This window comes from Bombina bombina, chromosome 6 (genome assembly GCF_027579735.1).
Source record: "Bombina bombina isolate aBomBom1 chromosome 6, aBomBom1.pri, whole genome shotgun sequence".
Lineage (NCBI taxonomy): Eukaryota > Metazoa > Chordata > Amphibia > Anura > Bombinatoridae > Bombina > Bombina bombina.
Genome location: NC_069504.1, coordinates 1086728707 through 1086748265, shown reverse-complemented (window position 1 = coordinate 1086748265; position 19559 = coordinate 1086728707). Strand labels below are relative to the sequence as shown.

General features: G+C 40.6%; 1 protein-coding gene across 1 annotated transcript in view; it reads left to right on the top strand.

Moving 5' to 3' along the window:
• AGK (acylglycerol kinase) overlaps positions 1–19559 on the top strand; it is a 204290-nt gene that overhangs the window by 85560 nt on the left and 99171 nt on the right. Inside the window, 1 exon segment of the mRNA XM_053718997.1 lies at positions 7447–7541. Within this exon segment, the coding sequence (XP_053574972.1) occupies positions 7447–7541 (95 nt within the window).

The following is a 19559-nucleotide window of genomic DNA, read 5'->3' as shown; positions in this document are numbered from 1 at the left end:
AGTGTCATTTCTTCAGTGTTGTCAAATGAAAAGATATAATAAAATATTTACAAAAATGTGAGGGGTGTACTCACTTTTGTGAGATACTGTATGTGTGTATGTATGTGTGTGTATATATATATATATATATATATATATATATATCGATCGTTTCGGCCTTCTATGGGCCTCGTCAGTGAGGTGCAGTTGTATCTCTCTAAGGGCAAGTGTGCATGGAGTCCATGTCTGGTTTCCCCATTACTCTTAGGGTGACCCAAGAGCATTTACATAAAACACAACTAAAGAACAGCACTCCATGAGAGAACAGAAGCTGGAAAAACCTTCCATGCATGTCCATTTTTATAATAACTCCTCAGGGTGCACAGTCTTTTAGCACACTATGCCCCTTTCACAGAGAAAAAATATATCCTGAAGCATATCAGTCTGACCCTGCCCAATGACAGTCCAGCGCCGAAATACCAGGCAATTCTTCTCTGAACAAGGGAAGCAACAACCCCAGAAGATCGTTTGGCCTTCTATGGGCCTCGTCAGTGAGGTGCAGTTGTATCTCTCTAAGGGCAAGTGTGCATGGAGTCCACGTCTGGTTTCCCCATTACTCTTAGGGTGACCCAAGAGCATTTACATAAAACACAACTAAAGAACAGCACTCCATGAGATAGAACAGAAGCTGGAAAAAACCTTCCATGCATGTCCATTTTTATAATAACTCCTCAGGGTGCACAGTCTTTTAGCACACTATGCCCCTTTCACAGAGAAAAAATATCCTGAAGCATATCAGTCTGACCCTGCCCAATGACAGTCCAGCGCCGAAATACCAGGCAATTCTTCTCTGAACAAGGGAAGCAACAACCCCAGACGATCGTTTCGGCCTTCTATGGGCCTCGTCAGTGAGGTGCAGTTGTATCTCTCTAAGGGCAAGTGTGCATGGAGTCCACGTCTGGTTTCCCCATTACTCTTAGGGTGACCCAAGAGCATTTACATAAAACACAACTAAAGAACAGCACTCCATGAGATAGAACAGAAGCTGGAAAAAACCTTCCATGCATGTCCATTTTTATAATAACTCCTCAGGGTGCACAGTCTTTTAGCACACTATGCCTCTTTCACAGAGAAAAAATATCCTGAAGCATATCAGTCTGACCCTGCCCAATGACAGTCCAGCGCCGAAATACCAGGCAATTCTTCTCTGAACAAGGGAAGCAACAACCCCAGACGATCGTTTCGGCCTTCTATGGGCCTTGTCAGTGAGGTGCAGTTGTATCTCTTTAAGGGCAAGTGTGCATGGAGTCCACGTCTGGTTTCCCCATTACTCTTAGGGTGACATATACATATACACACACACACCAAAACGCCATAATTTAAATGAAAATAACCCCTTCTTCTTTTCACTGTTTAGAAAAAAACACACTTTTTTGTTTTTTACATTTTTAAAGGATCTGAAATTTAATATTACCAAGAGCAAAATTTTGCATGTAGGATCCAAAACCCAAAGTTATTACTGACTGTAACTAAAAAGGAACCAGTAAGACCAGTCCAATACTTGGTTTGGGAGGGATCAGGTAGGGATCTGGGAGTGGGAGGTGTCAGGTGGGGGGTAATGTCTTCTGTGCATCAAAAAAACATAAATTATGCTAACCTGATAAATTAATTTCTTCCATGTTGGTGAGAGTACACAATCCAATACTCCTGGACATTGCTCTTCTTTACCACTAGGAGGAGGCAAAGATTACCAAACCCCAAGAGCTCTATAAAACCTCTCCTACCGCACATGTACCTCAGTCATAACGTATAGCCAAGCAAAATGAGGTAAAAAAAGGAATAAGACCCATAAAAGGAGCAGGGAAAAAGATGTGCTCTAGAAAAACTAACCCTAAATACATAGTGTTGGGGTCTCATGGACTCTCACCACAATGAAAGAAATTAATTTATTAGATAAACATAAATTATGTTTTCTTTCATATGGGTGGTGAGAGTCTATGATGTATTACTCTTGGGAACTAATACCCAAGCTGTGGAGTCCACGAGTAATAACATAAAGGGAGGGATTTAAAAAAAACATATTTTTTTACTGAGAAATTAAATCCACAACCCCACAAAAAACCCAAAAGGGTATGTGTGTGTGGATATGTGTGTGTGGATATATATATTTATATATATATATATATATATATATATATATATATATATATATATATATATATATATATATAATTTTTTATTTATTTGTTTAGTTTTTTGCACTCTTCTAGCAGAAGAGAGAGCAAAAATAAATAAAACTTTCCAAGAAAGCAGTTTAACATACCTTATGCATAGGTTCAAAAGGAGGAGCCTCCAAGTAAAGATCCAATGGAGCAGACATTGGCTTGCTTACAGGCTTAATACAGGCCAAAGCCTGGACAAAACCATGAATATAAGGAAACTTCCTATGAAACAAAACTGAAAGAGCAGAAATCTGCCAAAGAACTATCCTGTAAGAACTGCAAAATCCTAGGAATTCTAAAAGAATGCCAGGAAAAAGCATAATCTATACACCAAGAAATAAAGGCCTCCAGACCTTATGATAACTCTTCCTAGTTACAGGCTTACAAGCCCGAATTAAGGTATCAATCACAGAATCAGAGAAACCTCTATGTTTAAGGACTAACCATTTATTTTCCATGCCATCAAGTTCAGAGACTTGAGATCCGGATGGAAAAATGGACATTGACATAGATTGTCTGACTGCAGAGGAAGAGGCCACGGAGGTCAACTGGATATCTGAACCAGATCTGCATACCAAATCCTGCAAGGCCAAGCTAGGACAATCAGGATTACTGAACATTTTACTAGGCTTACCTTGGAGAAGAAGCAGAGAAAGAAACAGATAAGCAAGCTAAAATGACGAAGGATCTACTAGAGCATCTACAAACTCTGCTGAGGATCCCTGAATTTCACAAAGTACCTGGGAAGTTTGTTGTTCATCGAGAATCCATCATATCTATCTCTGGAAGACCTCAAAGACCCATATTCTGGTAGAACACCTTCTGGTGAAGAGACCATTTACCTGGATGTAGAATTTGACAACTGAGAAAGTCTGCTTCCCAGTTTTTCACTCCTGGAATGAGTCGCAGAGACTAGACCGGAATTGATTTCCACCCATGAGAGAATTTGAGATACTTTCTTCATGACTAAGAAACTGTGAGTTCCCCCTGATGGTTGACATAGGCCACTGCTGTGACATTGTCTGTTTGGAAATGGAGATGGATTCCCTTTTCAACAGAGGTCTGAAAATAGCACTAGAATATTTCTTGGCAGCCTCGCCTCCTGAGGATCCCAAACTCCCTGGGCTCTCAGAGACCCCAAAACAGCTCCCCAACCTGAAAGACTGGCATCTGTAGTGATCACAGTCCAGGTATGAGAAGCAAAAGAAGCCTTCCCAATAATGAACTGATGATCCAGCCACCAAGTCAGAGACTTGTACTGGGATCCAGAAAAATATTTTGAGATAGCTGAGTATGATCCCTTAACCACTGATGAAGCATACAAAGCTCAAGAGGTCTCGTGAAATTGTGCAAAAGGAATTGCATCTGAAGCTGCAATCATGAGAACCAGAACTTATATACGAAGAGCAACCGAGGGACGAAAGGAACTAAAGGTTCAGACAAGCTGACACCAATTTTAACCTTCTCTGCTCTATAAGATAAATACTCCATGGACACTGAAAAAGTTACCTTTGTCTGAGGAACCAAAGAACGCTTTGGAAAATTGGTCCTCCAACCATGTTGTTGAAAAAACAATAAGTGTGTTGGTGTGAGATTCTGCTAAATGAAAAGATAGAGCTTGACTCAAGATATCGTACAGGTAGGCAAACATTGCAACACCCTGAGATATGATCACAGACAATAGGGCATTTTGTGGAAATTCTTGGAGCTGTAGCCGGAACAAATGGTAGAGCAACAAACTGAAAATGCTTGTCTAGAAAGGCAAACTTCAGAAACTGGTAATGGTTCCTGTGGATTGGAACATGAAGATAAGCATCATTTAAATTGTGGACATAAACTGACCTTGCTGGACACAAGGCAGAATAGTCTGAATAGTTTCCATTTTGAAAGAAGGAACTCTTACAAACTTGTTCAGAGCTTTCAGATCCAGGACTGGTCTGAACGTACCTTCCTTTTTAGGAATATTGAAGAGATTTGAATAAAATCCCATCCCCTGTTCCTGCAAAGGAACTAGTACAATCACTCCCATAGTTTCCAGATCTGAAATTTGACTGGAACAAAGCTTGAGCTTTTAAGGGATTCCTTCGAACATTGGACAGAAAAAAACTTCCTCTGGGAGGCCTTGTTCTGAATCCTATTTGATAACCCTGGAAAACTATATTTAGAACCCAGGGATCTGGAACAGGCTGGAACCAAGCCTCCTGAAAAAGGCATAACCTAGATCGGGAGCCACCCCTTCATGCAAATTTGGTAGTAGGGATAGATTTCATAGCATGCTTTGACTTGTTCCATTTAGTACTAGGCATCCAGACTGGGCTACAGGTGCCTTGCTTCTCAGCAGAGAAGTCAACATTTTGTTCCTTATTCTAATGAAAGGAACAAAAACAATTGAAAGCTTTAGATATTCCCTTAGACTCCTTGTCCTAAGGAAGAAAACCCTCTTTACCACGAGTAACAGTAGATATAATAGACTCTAAATCAGAACCAAGCAGTTTCTTTCCCGGAAAAGAAAGAGACAAAAGTCTGGACTTAAACTCCATGTCAGCAAGACCAGGCTTTAAGCCATAAGGCTCTTCTAGCAAGGACTGCCAAAGGCATTTTTATTTATATTGATTTTCATAATATCAAATACAGCATCACAAATAAAGGAATTAGCACTTTTAAGTAAACCCAAAAGATCTTCACTAGCAGAGTCATTAGCCAAGTGTCCTGAAAGACTAGATAATCAGTAAAATGAAGCAGAAGCAACATCAGCAATAGAAATAGCTGGCCTAAGCAAATACCCTGCCTGTAAAAAGGCCCTTCTATGAAAGGACTATACAAAGGGTTTTTAAAAGAAGTACCATCTTCCAAAGGGATAGTAGTATGCTTAGCAAGAGTGGAAATAGCCCCATGAATCTTAGCAACAATTTCCCACAATTCAACATTAGCAACAGATAAAGGATATACATTTTTAAACCTTGCAGAAGGATTAAACAAATTACCAGACTTAAACCATTCCCTAGACACCATCTGAGAGACAGCCTCAGGGATAGGAAAAACCTCAGGGAGCTTAGCAACAGCTTTAAAAACTGAATCTAAATGATTAAAAGGCTTATTATTGGATACCTTAGAATCTTTAACCCATAAAGTAAGTAAAACATTTTTCAAAAGAGAACAAATATGTTCAGTCTTAAATAAAAAGTATCAGGTTGAACACCAGAGGAAACTTCACCTTATGAAGACATAACAATATCCCTGACTTCAGTGGACATAGTGCTAGTAGAAAGTGTATTCTGAACTGACCTTTTACACTTACTTGAAGGCGGGAGAGCAGCCAGCACTTCAGAAACAGCAGTTTTAATGAGATTTTTCACTCCTGGTGATATATATATATATATATATATATATATATATATATATATATATATATATATATATATATATATATAACACTCTACTGTAATAAACAAACAGAAGGAGCAGTAATACCAAAAGAAGCAGAATTAGGTTGGTTTGAATGCATTACCATAGATAAACATGTCACATAAATGAGCTGGAGGAGAAACCTTTTTTACTATAAACACACTTACTAATGGTAGGAAGGTGTTCAGGAGACTCGGCTTATAAGGAAGGTTTAGGGACAGAATCAGGCAGCTCTATTATAGCACTGAGAAAGCAAAGCAATAAACAATTTATAACCCCTTAAAAAGAAAGCTCTTGAGGAATGGGATAAAACTTACCCCCTCCTAAAGTAGCTTTAAAAAAATGTATAAGTTCAAAGTACGCTAAGCCAAAGTGCAAACAAAGCAGGAGACATAAACTTCACATGTGATGCTTAGATAATGCACAACAGCTTTGAATTAAGCATGCGAAAAAACTAACAATTATAAGGGAATTAAGCGTGCCAAACCCAATTTGCACAAAACCGAGGACCTACATGGGGTAACCCGACTTGCGTAATCTAATCAAAGTGCGAAAAAACAATGTGCGCAAAAAAGCAAGGGGAATAATGTATAGTGTCTGTCTTGGTGGGCTTTTATTTTTGCACATCCAGTGTACATAGATTAAGATTTATGCTATGCATATTTAATACAATTTATTCCTGTATAATTTACATACAAATGTTACGATTCTTGGTGAACAATTTTGTTATGATTTTTGATGCAACTTGACAATACAATTTTTTCCTGCATGTTTTTGGGTGAATGGTTAATGTTGTATGATTTTTATATTGCAAATTTAATTTTGCACAAATGCATTATGCAATATATGCCCCTTAGCGAGTCATCCTATTCTCAGTGCAAAAAGTGGCTTTATAGAATTCCTCCAGGGAAATAGAAGGGCTGGCAAGCATTCTTTTAGAATCTCACCAGCCTAGAGATCTTTTTATAATCCGGCACATAGGAAGGGGTAAAAGCCATTTTGGGGGGCGCCAGACTAGTTTTCTAAGCGCCGCTAGCACCCATTATAATCGAGCAGTGACTAGTGTCAGCTCATCACATGACAGCTTGTAACTGCAGAGACCTGACCAATCTGGAGCTACAAGTGGGCAAATGAATTATGCGTAGCTCCAGTCAAATACTCTACCAATCTGTAGCTGTGCGACTATCAAAATTAAGCAAGCGGTGCGCCCAGGGATTTGACCCAGGGGAGAACACTAAGCTCATATCCTATGCACTTTTTCCAATTCTGAAATTGTGTTGCAGTTTGGATTTTGATTGCTCCAATGATGAAAAGGCATATTGGGAGCAACAGCCAATAAACACAATGAGAAATATTTGAATCAACTTCTATATGTTTAACTCCCCAAAAAAAGATTAAATGCATAGGTAAAATAATTCTGGGGTTGCAGGAAACTGCTGGTAGCCAATCAGGAGCAGCAGTGCTGTACTAGAAGCTAGGTAGTTATTGGTGGCTACACACATATGCCTATTGTCATTGGCTTACTATATGTGTTCATCTTGGCCCCGGTAGTTCATTGCTGCTATGGAGCTGACTTTAACTTTGCAGCAGTTAAACAAATATTTATATGTAAGCAGTAATGTAATAAACCACTGAATATTTTCTTTCTGCACTTCTATATATCTAAATAGACCCTAAAATAAAAAACAACTGGTTTATTCATCATATCCACACTCTTACAAATAGTATGCAATATTCTCATTTACTTTAACATGTATATTGTAATCTAAGAACAATCTGACTAGTGAACTAGGAAGTAGGTTTAGTAACTCTATAACATATTGATGTTTTGTTCCTACAGGCCTCATTCAGTAAGATTCCTATTGGATTCATCCCTCTGGGAGCAACCAACAGCCTCAGTCATACCCTTTTCCCTCAGACGGACAATAAAGTTCAGTAAGTGCACACTGCATTTACATTTTAAATACTCACAAATATTACATAGTTTCCATCTTAATGGGAGGAGCGTCCACTGCTTCATTCATTACTTGTGGGAATTAAGAACCTGGCTACCAGGAGGAGGCAAAGACACCCCAGCCAAAGGCTTAATTACCTCCCCCACTCCCCTCATCCCCCAGTCATTCTTTGCCTTTCCTCACAGGAGGCTGGCAGAGAAGTGTCGGAAGATTCGGAGAAGTCTCATATAGAGGGTAGTACTCTTCGAAATGGGACTGGAGTTTTAAGTAGTGATGTCAGCCTCTCAGTGAGAGCAAGGGTGAATGCTAGAGTCTGGTGATGCAGGGAAAGTCTTTCTGCGAAACCATCCCGACTCAGTTTAACAGTTCCATTAGCAATCAGTGTTGACGAGTTTCGCTGCCTGCTTTTCTTCTCTCAAGTCCATGTCAGGAGTGATGCTACTACCCTGTCACACTTGAAGGGCTGTGTTCCTGTTCCACGTCGTTGATTCTGTTAAGATCGTTTCATTTATATATATATATTTGATTACGCATGAAGACAGGGTCACAGTGTAGCTCCTTTTATCTTTATAGAATCTAAGATAATACCCTCCGAAGGGGGCTGTTGAACAGGTGGGATATTATTATGCATAATATTGTTTATTGTGTTTGCTACTGCATTTGTGTGAGATGAGGCTCTGTCAGTGTGGAACACAGTTCATTAGCGAGAGGTTGAGGCAGGCTTTTTGGCGCATACTTCTCTCGAGTGCAGGGGCGGTCTTGAATGGCTCTCCATGTGACCGGGTGTGGCCTTTACAACTTCCTCTTTCTTGACCGTTCGGAGGAGACAAAAGCTGTTTCTTGCAGTCCGGGTCATAGGAGGTGGTGAGTGCCCTGGCCATTGGGATATAAAGGTGCCATTTTTTTTATCAAGTCCGTAATAAAGGCGCAAGCTATGGAGGACTCTGATATGTTAGAGAATATCCTGTCTGTTATTACAAAGAACTGCATTCCTGCCTGTTATTACATAGTTCCAGTCTACAGCATATGCAAGTATCCTGCCTGTTATTACAAAGATATGTATTCCTGCCTGTTACTACAGAGTTCCAGTCTACAGCCTATAGACTTTGCCTTATCTAGTTTGCATATCTCTGCATTGGTAACTGTCCTATCAATAAAACCATCACCTTTATTGCCTAAAACCTTGTACCTGTTTCATTATGCCAAAAAGGAAAGACTCACGCAGAAAAAACACAACTTTAACCCCAGAACCTGACACCTCTGCACAACAGCTCCCAACTCCTGAACCTGCTCCCTTGCAGAGTATGACAGTATATTGTGAGGAGGTTCCAGTTGAACCGCCTACGCAACTCTGTTCCACATGCTTTGACAGTATTACTATTTCTAAAAAGAATAAAGTATTTAGTACGACTGAGCCATCCACCTCTGAGGGTTCTCCGCTCCGCAAGGTGCGTTCCCTGCAATCATCTCCGATTAAACAAGCAGTTCCCAAGGACACTACTAATCCTTCTGCAGGAGGGGCCCTTTGGCCTCCAGACTTCGCTGATCAGTTACAGACGGTGGTTTCTGCGGCCATTAATGCGATGCCTCGCCCTACTAAGCGCAAGCGGAGGGTATGGCACGGCTATCCGTCTCAGGGTTCTTCAACTCTGCTAGATGTTTTGGACAGAATATCCGCTGAGGAGGACAATTCCAACTTATCGGAGGATGTTGCTTCTGGGTCGGAATCGGCTACTTCTAGGCCTCTGTTAGCAGAGGAGCCTGATTTTAAATTTAAGATCGAGCATCTGCGCTTTCTGCTAAAAGAGGTGCTTGCTACATTGGAGGTTCCGGAACCGAAACTACCGAAGGAACCTTCGATCCCTAAACTATATAGGATTTATGAGGACAGGGTAGTGCCCCAGGACTTCCCGGTTCCAATCAAGATGGCTAACATTATTAAGAATGAATGGGAGAAACTTGGTTCGTCCTTTTCCCCCTCTTCTTCTTTTAAAAAGCTTTACCCAGTTCCAGAAGCGCAGCTTGAACTGTGGGGAACCGTCCATAATGTGGAGTGCTATCTCCACGCTCGCTAAGAGAATGACTATTCCGCTAGAGGATAGCTCCTCTTTCAAGGAACCCATGGATAAAAAGATAGAGTCCATGCTGCGGAAGATGTTCCAAATCACGGGGTTTGTTTTTCAACCAGCAGCGGCGGTGGTCGTCGCGGTTGCTGGTGAGGCTACAAACTGGTGTGACACACTATCAGCAATGGTCGAGGTGGAGACCCCTCTCAATGAAATTCTAGAATGAATTAAGGCCTAAAGAGTGGCTCATTCGTTCATTTGTGATGCTAACATGCAGATTATTTGCCTGAATGCTAAGACATCAGGTTTTTCTGTTTTAGCCCGCAGGGCTCTGTGGTTAAAGTCGTGGTTTGCTGACATGACTTCTAAGTCTCGTTTGCTTTCCCTTCCATTCAAGGGGAAGGTTTTGTTTGGCCCGGGCCTGGATTCGATCATATCAATGGTCACGGGGGGCAAGGATGCCTTCTTGCCTCAGGATAAGAAGGCTAAACTTAAGGGGTCTACTTTTTGTCCCTTTCAAGTCTTATCCACCCAGAGGCAGATTTCTCCTGTCAAACATATCTTCAAGACCAGAAAAGAGAGACGCCTTCCTGGGGTGTGTGAGGGATCTCTCATCTCTCGGGGTAATCGTCCCAGTTCCTCTGGCAGAAAGAGGTCTGGGGTGCTATTCAAACCTTTTTGTGGTCCCAAAGGAGGGCACGTTTCGTCCAATTCTGGACCTAAAGACCCTAAACAAGTTTTTGTCAGTCCCATCGTTCAAGATGGATACGATCAGGTCGATTTTGCCCCTGATTCAAGAAGGGCAATTTATGACTATAGACCTGAAGGACGCTTACCTTCATGTTCCAATCCACAAGGATCACTTCAGGTTTCTAAGGTTCGCCTTCCTGGACCAACACTTCCAGTTTGTGGCCCTTCCGTTTGGTCTGGCGACGGCCCCAAAAGTCTTCACAAAGGTTCTGGGAGCTCTACTCACAGTAGAGAGAGCCAGAGGAATTGCAGTGGCGCCTTATCTGGACGATATCCTGGTCCAGGCTCCGTTCCACAGTCTTGCGGAGGATCACTCGAGAGCTCTTCTCCTTCGGTTCCACGGGTGGAAGATAAACAAAGGAAAAAGTTCATTGGTCCCCAGCAACAGGGTAGAATTCCTAGGTACGATAATAGATTCAGCCATGAAGATATTCTTGACGGATCAGAGACGTTGCAAGCTTGCATCTAACTGTCTAGCTCTTCAAACATCCTCCAGGACATCTATGGCCAGGTGTATGGAGGTGATCTTGCTCATGGTATCCAGCATAGATGTCATTCCATTCGCCAGGTTCCATCTCAGACCTCTTCAGTTGTGCATGTTGAGACAATAGAACAGCGATCATTCAGATCTATCCCAACAGATATCTCTAAACAGACCGGTGAGGGAGTTCCTATCTTGGTGGACCCAACCGGGGCAGTTGTCTCAGGGGATATCCTTTTTGAGACCATCCTGGGAGATTGTGACCACGGATGCAAGTCTATCAGGATGGGGAGCTGTATGGGGTGCCAGAAGGGCACAGGGCAGATGGCCTTGTGAAGAGTCGAGTCTACCTATAAATATTTTGGAACTTCGAGTGATATTCAACACTCTGAGGGCTTGGCCCCTTCTGGGGTTGTCCCGATTCATCAGATTCCAGTCGGACTTCATTACCTTGGTGGCTTACATAAACCATCAGGGAGGGATGAGAAGCATCGTAGCAATGGGGGATGTATCTTGGATTCTGGAATGGGTGGAGACTTACAATTGTTCACTCTCAGCGATCCACATTCCGGGTGTGGACAACTGGGAAGCGGATTTTCTGAGCAGACAGACGTTTCATCCAGGGGAATGGTCCCTCCATCCCGAGATGTTCGCGGAGATCTGCAGCAGATGGGGGACGCCGGAGATAGATCTCATGGTGTCCAGACTCAATTGCAAGCTTACCCAGATATGGGTCGCGATCCAGGAATCCCCAGGCGGAACTGATAGATGCCTTGGCGATGCCCTGGGACTTCAACCTAATTTACATTTTTCCACCGTTGCCTCTTCTACCTCGGGTAGTGGCCTGCATCAAGCAGGAGCAAGCTTCTGCTATTCTGATTGCTCCATAGTGGCCGCAGAGGATGTGGTTTGCGGATCTGGTGGCGATGTCGTCATCTCCGCTGTGGAAGTTTACCTTGTTGCAGGGATCTGCTAGTTCAAGGTCCTTTTCTACATCAAAATCTTGATTATCTGAGGCTGACTGCGTGAGGATTGAACGACTAGTCTTAGCCAAGGGAGGGTTTTCGGAAAGAGTAATTGACACCCTCTTTCAGGCCAGGAAGCTGGTCACTCGTCGCTTCTACCACAAGGTGTGGAGGACCTACTTATCCTGGTGTGAGGAATGAGGATATCCCGGGCATAAGGTCAGGGTATCCAGGATTTTGGCCTTTCTCCAGGACGGTCTAGATAAGGGTCTTGCAGCCAGTTCCCTGAGAGGACAGATCTCGGCTTTATCTGTACTGTTGCATAAGAAGCTTGCGGAGCTTCTTGACATTCAGTCCTTTGTTCAGGCGCTGGTTAGGATCAGGCCTGTTTTCAGCAACCCGGCTCCTCTTTGGAGCTTAAACTTGGTTCTTAAGGTTTTGCAGAGGGCTCCGTTTGAGCCTATGCATGCACTTGACGTTAAGGTTCTTTCTTGGAAAGTCCTATTAATACTGGCTATTGCATCGGCATGCAGAGTTTCTGAGTTGGCCGCCTTGCAATGTGAGCCTCCCTACTTCACACTGGATTGGGATTCGTTCCCAAGGTAGTGTCAAGTCGTAACATCAATTAGGAAATAGTGGTTCCTTCTTTGTGTCCTAACCCTTCTTCTTCGAAGGAGCGGTTACTTCATAATCTGGACGTAGTTCGGGCTTTGAAGTTATATCTTCAGACCACGAAGGAGTTCAAACAGACTTCATCCTTATTTGTTGTGTATTCAGGGAAGCGCAGGGGACAAAGGGCCTCTGTTACCTCTCTATCATTTTGGTTGAGGAGTATGATCCGTCTGGCATATGAGACAGCGGGACATAAGCCTCCTCAGAGGATTACGGCTCACTAGACTAGAGCTGTGGCCTCTTCTTGGGCCTTTAAGAATGAGGCTTCTATGGAGCATATTTCTAAGGCGGCCACTTGGTCTTCCTTACATACTTTTGCAAAATTTTATAAATTTGAAGTTTTTCCTTCGGCGGAAGCAACTTTTGGGAGAAAGGTTCTGCAGGCTGTGGTGCCCTCAGTTTAGGATCCGCCTATCCTCCCATTTTGTTCATTCAGTATCCTCTAGAGCTTGGGTATTTGTTCCCACAAGTAATGAATGAAGCAGTGGACTCTCCTCCCATTAAGATGGAAAACATAAATTATGCTTACCTGATAATTTCATTTCCATCTGTGGGAGGAGATTCCACTGCACCCGTCCGTTCTCCGGTGGGCGGACCTAAATTTATTGTTAATCTTCTTGCACCATTTATACCCTGATATTTCTCCTACTGTTCCTTGTTCCCTTGGCAGAATGACTGGGGGATGAGGGGAGTGGGGGAGGTATTTAAGCCTTTGGCTGGGGTGTCTTTGCTTCCTCCTGGTGGCCAGGTTCTTAATTCCCACAAGTAATGAATGAAGCAGTGGACTCTTCTCCCACAGATGGAAATGAAATTATCAGGTAAGCATAATTTATGGGGGTTTTTTTACTAATTTTTGGGTTTATTTCAGAGAATGCAGTTTTTTCCCCCTGTTTTTTTGCTCAACAAAAGATTTTTTAAATTTTTTAGCTTGTACAGTTTGTAGGCCAGAGCCAGGAATATTTTCACATGTATGCAATACATATACAGTACAATAAGGGTCATGATCCATGTTTAATTGCTGCTGGGGGAAGATAGTCTTAGGGGGGAAAAAACCTTCCTTGCTTCTATCACCTCCCTATGTGAAGAAGTTAATAATTTGAAAAAGAAAAGCAGCATACAAGCCCTCTTTGAACACAGCAAGCTCACATTTCACAGCACCCCTGATGTCTGATAGAGCAGGAGACTCTTCTGTATAGTAATCACATCCATCTTAGAGTAGCTTGGGAAATGTAATTGGAAAGAGGATTTTCTTGTCATTCTATAGAATATGTTGCATAGCTGTCAGCTATACTAACCAAAATATGGAGTTTGAGCTCTTGCCCCTCCCTCCCCCCCCCCCCCCATACCACAATGGAAGAAAGAACTTCCTAGATTCTGGGCACCTCTCTTGTTGGAAGTAAAAGAATCACACAAGTAGCTTATTATAAGAAAAAGAATGTGTCACATAAACATTTCAGAAAATGTCAGATTCAGGTTTAAACTGTATACTGGACAATTCCATGCTAGGAACATACTAGTTTTACATTGTCCAGGTCCAAATATAAATGGACATTTAAAGTACAAACTATTTTGGGGTTTTATAGCCCCTGAATAGCTTGCAAAGCAACTCTGCAATAATTATGCCAATAAAAAAAAGCTGCTTAGCTTTTTTTTGTTTAACACAACCACTGCACTTGGGAACATGCATGGCCTCTGATTTCTGTGTATTCTCTGAGAATGAGTTTGATTGGCTGTCAAGGGCATTACGGTTTGTATGCACTGAAGGCTCTGATATACACACTCCACGCCTAATCCTATGCTTATTTTAGAGAAAAAGGAATGGCTTTGTAAACTGTTATGAAACTATAAAGACCCGGAATAATTTTTACTAAAGTGTTCTTATAAGAAAAACACCTTCACTTAATGTAACAAATTCTTGAAATATGTTTTTACACTGAAGGTAAGGTTTTAAGCTGTGTATTTTATGGGTTTACTTATACCCAGCTCATTGTAGATATTCCTTTTTTAGGTTTCTATGTTTGAAATCCTAATTTGTAGTTTGCAAGTGTTCTTTCATTCGGCCATGTCAACATAAATATCAAGTCCAGTAATGTCTAAGCTGATAGTAGAATTAAAAAATGAATCATCTTACTTGTTGTTTTTTTAATATATACAAATGACCAGTATATCATTTACTTCTACAAAACAAAGATGTGTACCTGGAAAAAAGAGTTTCCCCTAGGCATTGGTAGAATACTGAACCTAGGGTAAGAGAGTCCAACATAGAGAATCTTCTGAGATAATACAAAGCCGCACATGTTTATGTTACAGTCACCAGTTTTGTCACAGAAAGGGTTAACTGAGCCTTTCTACTTTAACCAGATTGTCACAGTTTAGCCACTCCAGACAAGCCTGTGACTTAGTTCAGTGGGTGCAAGGGTTTACAAACACTTTCTAGTTTGTACAAGACCTTAGAAAAATGCCCAAACTTTCCTTTAATGCCACCCACATTAACCTATCTCACCACTTTAGGATTATTCCTAAGGAAAAACCCAGACTAATAAATTAAAAATCCCATTTTGGCAAAAATCATTCTAAAAAGAGTCACAGTGCATTTATATAAAACAAAGGAATTAAACAAAATTACACACGGCAGCAGTTTAAAATGAAAAGGAGAAACATTACGGAACCTATAACTTTACCAGAATAACCTCTGCCTCAGGGAGACGGAATGAAGAATAGTAAAACACGCTGTGCACGCAGCCTTCCGTGTAGAATGACAAAATTATTTTGCTAAAATCACAGTTAAATACATTTTTTCCTGAGGTCAGTTTTCTGACCAGGCCCTTGGTAGGCCATAAAAAGCCCTGCAGCCCTATCTGAAGTTATTGAATAATTTATAATTTTTAGTTATGTATATCCATTACATATACCCTTGTGACATCATGAAGATTATTTTGATACCAAACAGGACATATCTGTCATATTTTGTCACCCAATAACACAAATGTGGTTAAAACATATCTTAAGATATACCAGAGTGCCGCCTTTGACCGACCTCAGGTTGGTGCCTTGAAAGGGACACTGTTTTCTGTCACCATGGGTTGACATTTTTTGACTCTAAAAATCACTGTAGTGAGAAGACTTAATTGTCCCCCTGTATCCTTTTGAACCACATGTAGGTAGTAAAAATCAGTGATCCCATAAGTTTGACTTTTAGAGTTCTGGGCTATATTACAAAGCTGTAAATTAACAAAGCAAAGAAAGTAAAAATTACCCATTGTATAACTCTGACTGCCAGACTGTGATTTTATATTGATCTCTTTACGGATTTGCTCACGTTTTAAATCTGAAAAAGATTTTTTTTTAAAGCATAATAATGTAGTAGGAAGAGCACAGCTGTCATTGTTTGTAGAAATACTGATAACCTCAGTCTCAGATGTGTGTGAAGTGGATGTGATAAAAAATATGTAATAGAATTTAGGAATGTTCCGCCATTGTAATTAACCATTGTACTTAAAGGGCCACTAAACCCAAAATCTTTCTTTCATGATTCAGATGGAACATACAAATTTAAACATTACAATTTACTTCTATTATTTATTTTGCTTCATTTTTGAGATATCCTTATTTGAAGAAAAAGCAATGCACATGGGTGAGCCAATCACATGAGACTTCTATGTGCAGCAACCAATCAGCAGATACTGCGCATATCTAGATATGCTTTTCAGCAAAGAATATCAAGAGAATAAAACAAATTCGATACTAGAAGTAAATTAGAAAGATGTTTAAAAATGCATTCTCTTTCTAAATCATGAAAGAAAAAATGTGGGTATCATGGCCCTTTAACTATTGCCAATGCGAAACCTGTTTGTACTCCCAACTTTTCTGATTATCAAGAAATATGGTTCATTGTGACTTGTGTTAGATATTTGAACATTAAACAAATGAAGACTCAAAAGCTCATGATGGAATCCCTTAAATTTTAAGCTAGTTTCTAATTTACTCCTATTATCATTTTTCCTTCATTCTCTTGGTATCTGCATTTGGAAAAGCAGGAATGTAATCCTATTAACCGGCCCATTTTTGGTTCAGAAGCCTGAGTAGCATTTGCTGATTGGCGACTACCTTTTGCCACATCCGCATTATCTCAGATTTGCTTTCATTTTTCTTCCCTTTTAGGCTATCTTCACTCTCATTAAAAAAAAAGTAGGTATTCAAATAGATCTTCTAGAATGTAATTGGTATTCCTATAGTGGCACATTTCTGGCCTGGCAAGGCTTGATGTTCAGTCTAGAACATAATCCCCTTGTTTGTATTCATGCATCCATCTGTCTGGTAGTAAAGTTCCAGACACATTTAAACTTTATAGTCCAACCAGAAAGGAAATTATCTGCTGGAACATTTTATATTAGTCATATTGTCTGTGCTTGGATGAGGATCATTTGAGAGTCCACCTCAGCTTTTCCAGTGGTACAGATGGACAGCTGGAGGATGTGTCCCATTCAAGGCTACTTCCTGAAGGATTTTCTTTTCTAACAACCTTGGCTTTCGATAAAAAGAGACGATTAACCCCTTAGTGACCACAGCACTTTTCCATTTTCTTACCGTTTGGGACCAGGGCTATTTTTACATTTCTGCAGTGTTTGTGTTTAGCTGTAATTTTCCTCTTACTCATTTACTGTACCCACACATATAATACACCATTTTTCTCTCCATTAAATGAATGGACTTTCTAAATATACCATTATTCTCATCATATCTTATAATTTACTATAATTTTATTTATAAAATATGATGATTTTTTTTTTTTAAAAAAAAACACACTTTTTCTAACTTTGACCCCCAAAATCTCTTTCACATCTACAACCACCAAAAAATACCCTTGTTAAATAGTTTCTAAATGTTGTCCTGAGTTTAGAAATACCCAATGTTTGCATGTTCTCTGTTTTTTTCTTTTGGCAAATTATAGGGCAACTAGTCCTAAAGCCCGTGTACACGGGCCAATTTTTTAGGTACCGCGGTTCCATTCTCTCTCTCTGTCTCTGTGTCTCTCTCTCTCTCTCTCTCTTGCAGCGGTCGGGTGGGTGCGCGTGCGATCAGCTGTGCGCTTTCTAAGGCCAAGTGTTTGTCTCTGCTGCGCATGACGGCTTCAGACAAACACTTGGCCTTTTATAATATAGGATAGGTACAAGTCGCACTTTGCTATTTCAAAATTTGCGATAGTTACATTGTAACACTGATACCTGTCAGGAATCCCTGAATAACCCTTCACATGTATATATTTTTTAAAAAGAAGACAACCTAAGGTATTAAACTTGGGGTACTTTGACTGTTTTCATGCAACAATTTTACCACCAATCTATGCCAAAGTTTGAAAGAAAAGAAAAAAGTGGTTATTTTTTTACAAAATAGCAATGTAAGAATACATTTACTGAGAATGTTAAGGGATACTGCCAAATAACACCCAAATATGTGTTCAGCAACATCTGCTGAGTACAGTGATACCACGCATGTATAGGTGGGTTGGGTTCTCAGGGGGCTAAAAGGCCTTATGTTTAGGGGGCGCATTCCAGTTTTCCAACTTGGAATTTTCACATCTGTCATCATGTACCCATGTCCTATTTGGGACATTTCTGAAGCCAGCCAATGTAATTTACCCCCATCAAACCATATATTTTTGAAAAGTAGACACCCTAGGGTATTTGAAATGCTGGTATTTTAACACTTTCCATGCACTAATTCAACTACCAGTCTTTGTCAAACGTTTGAATAGTCATTATTTTGTGTTATTTTTCACACACGTTAGAATTTAGGCATGGATTCTTAGTTCCTGTTATTTGTTACTGCAAAATAACACCTCAATATGTGTTCAACGACATCTCCTGAGTACAGTGATACCACCCATGAATAGGTTTGTTGGGTTCTTAGGGGGCTAAAAAGCCTTATTTCTCCAACATAGGTGTGTCCGGGCCACGGCGTCATCCTTACTTGTGGGATATTCTCTTCCCCAACAGGAAATGGCAAAGAGCCCAGCAAAGCTGGTCACATGATCCCTCCTAGGCTCCGCCTACCCCAGTCATTCTCTTTGCCGTTGCACAGGCAACATCTCCACGGAGATGGCTAAGAGTTTTTTGGTGTTTAAATGTAGTTTTTATTCTTCAATCAAGAGTTTGTTATTTTAAAATAGTGCTGGTATGTACTATTTACTCTGAAACAGAAAAGAGATGAAGATTTCTGTTTGTAAGAGGAAAATGATTTTAGCAACCGTTACTAAAATCGATGGCTGTTTCCACACAGGACTGTTGAGATGAATTAACTTCGGTTGGGGGAAACAGTGGGCAGACTTTTGCTGCTTGAGGTATGACACATTTCTAACAAGACTTGGTAATGCTGGAAGCTGTCATTTTCCCTATGGGAACCGGTAAGCCATTTTCTTAGTTTAGTATAAGAATAAAGGGCTTCACAAGGGCTTTAAAGACTGGTAGACATTTTTCTGGGCTAAAACGATTACTTTATAAGTATATTTAGTGGATTATAACTGTAAATAGTTCTTTTAATCTTGGGGATGTATTAAAAAAACGGCAGGCACTGTATTGGACACCTTTTTCACTGGGGGCCTTTTCTAGTCATAGGCAGAGCCTCATTTTCGCGCCACTAATGCGCAGTTGTTTTTGGAAAGCAAGGCATGCAGATGCATGTGTGAGGAGCTAAGAACCACTGAAAAAGCTTATTGAAGGCGTCATTTGGTATCGTATTCCCCTCTGGGCTTGGTTGGGTCTCAGCAAAGCAGATACCAGGGACTGTATAGGGGTTAAATGTAAAAAAGAGTTAAAGCTTTCAAATTTGGTGTGCAATACTTTTAAGGCTTTAAGACACTGTGGTGAAATTTTGGTGAATTTTGAACAATTCCTTCATACTTTTTCACATATTCAGTAATAAAGTGTGTTCAGTTTAAAATTTAAAGTGACAGTAACGGTTTTATTTTAAAACGTTTTTTGTGCTTTGTTATCAAGTTTATGCCTGTTAACGTCTGAACCATCAGATAGACGATGTTCTGTATGTTTGGAAGCCAAGGTTCCTCC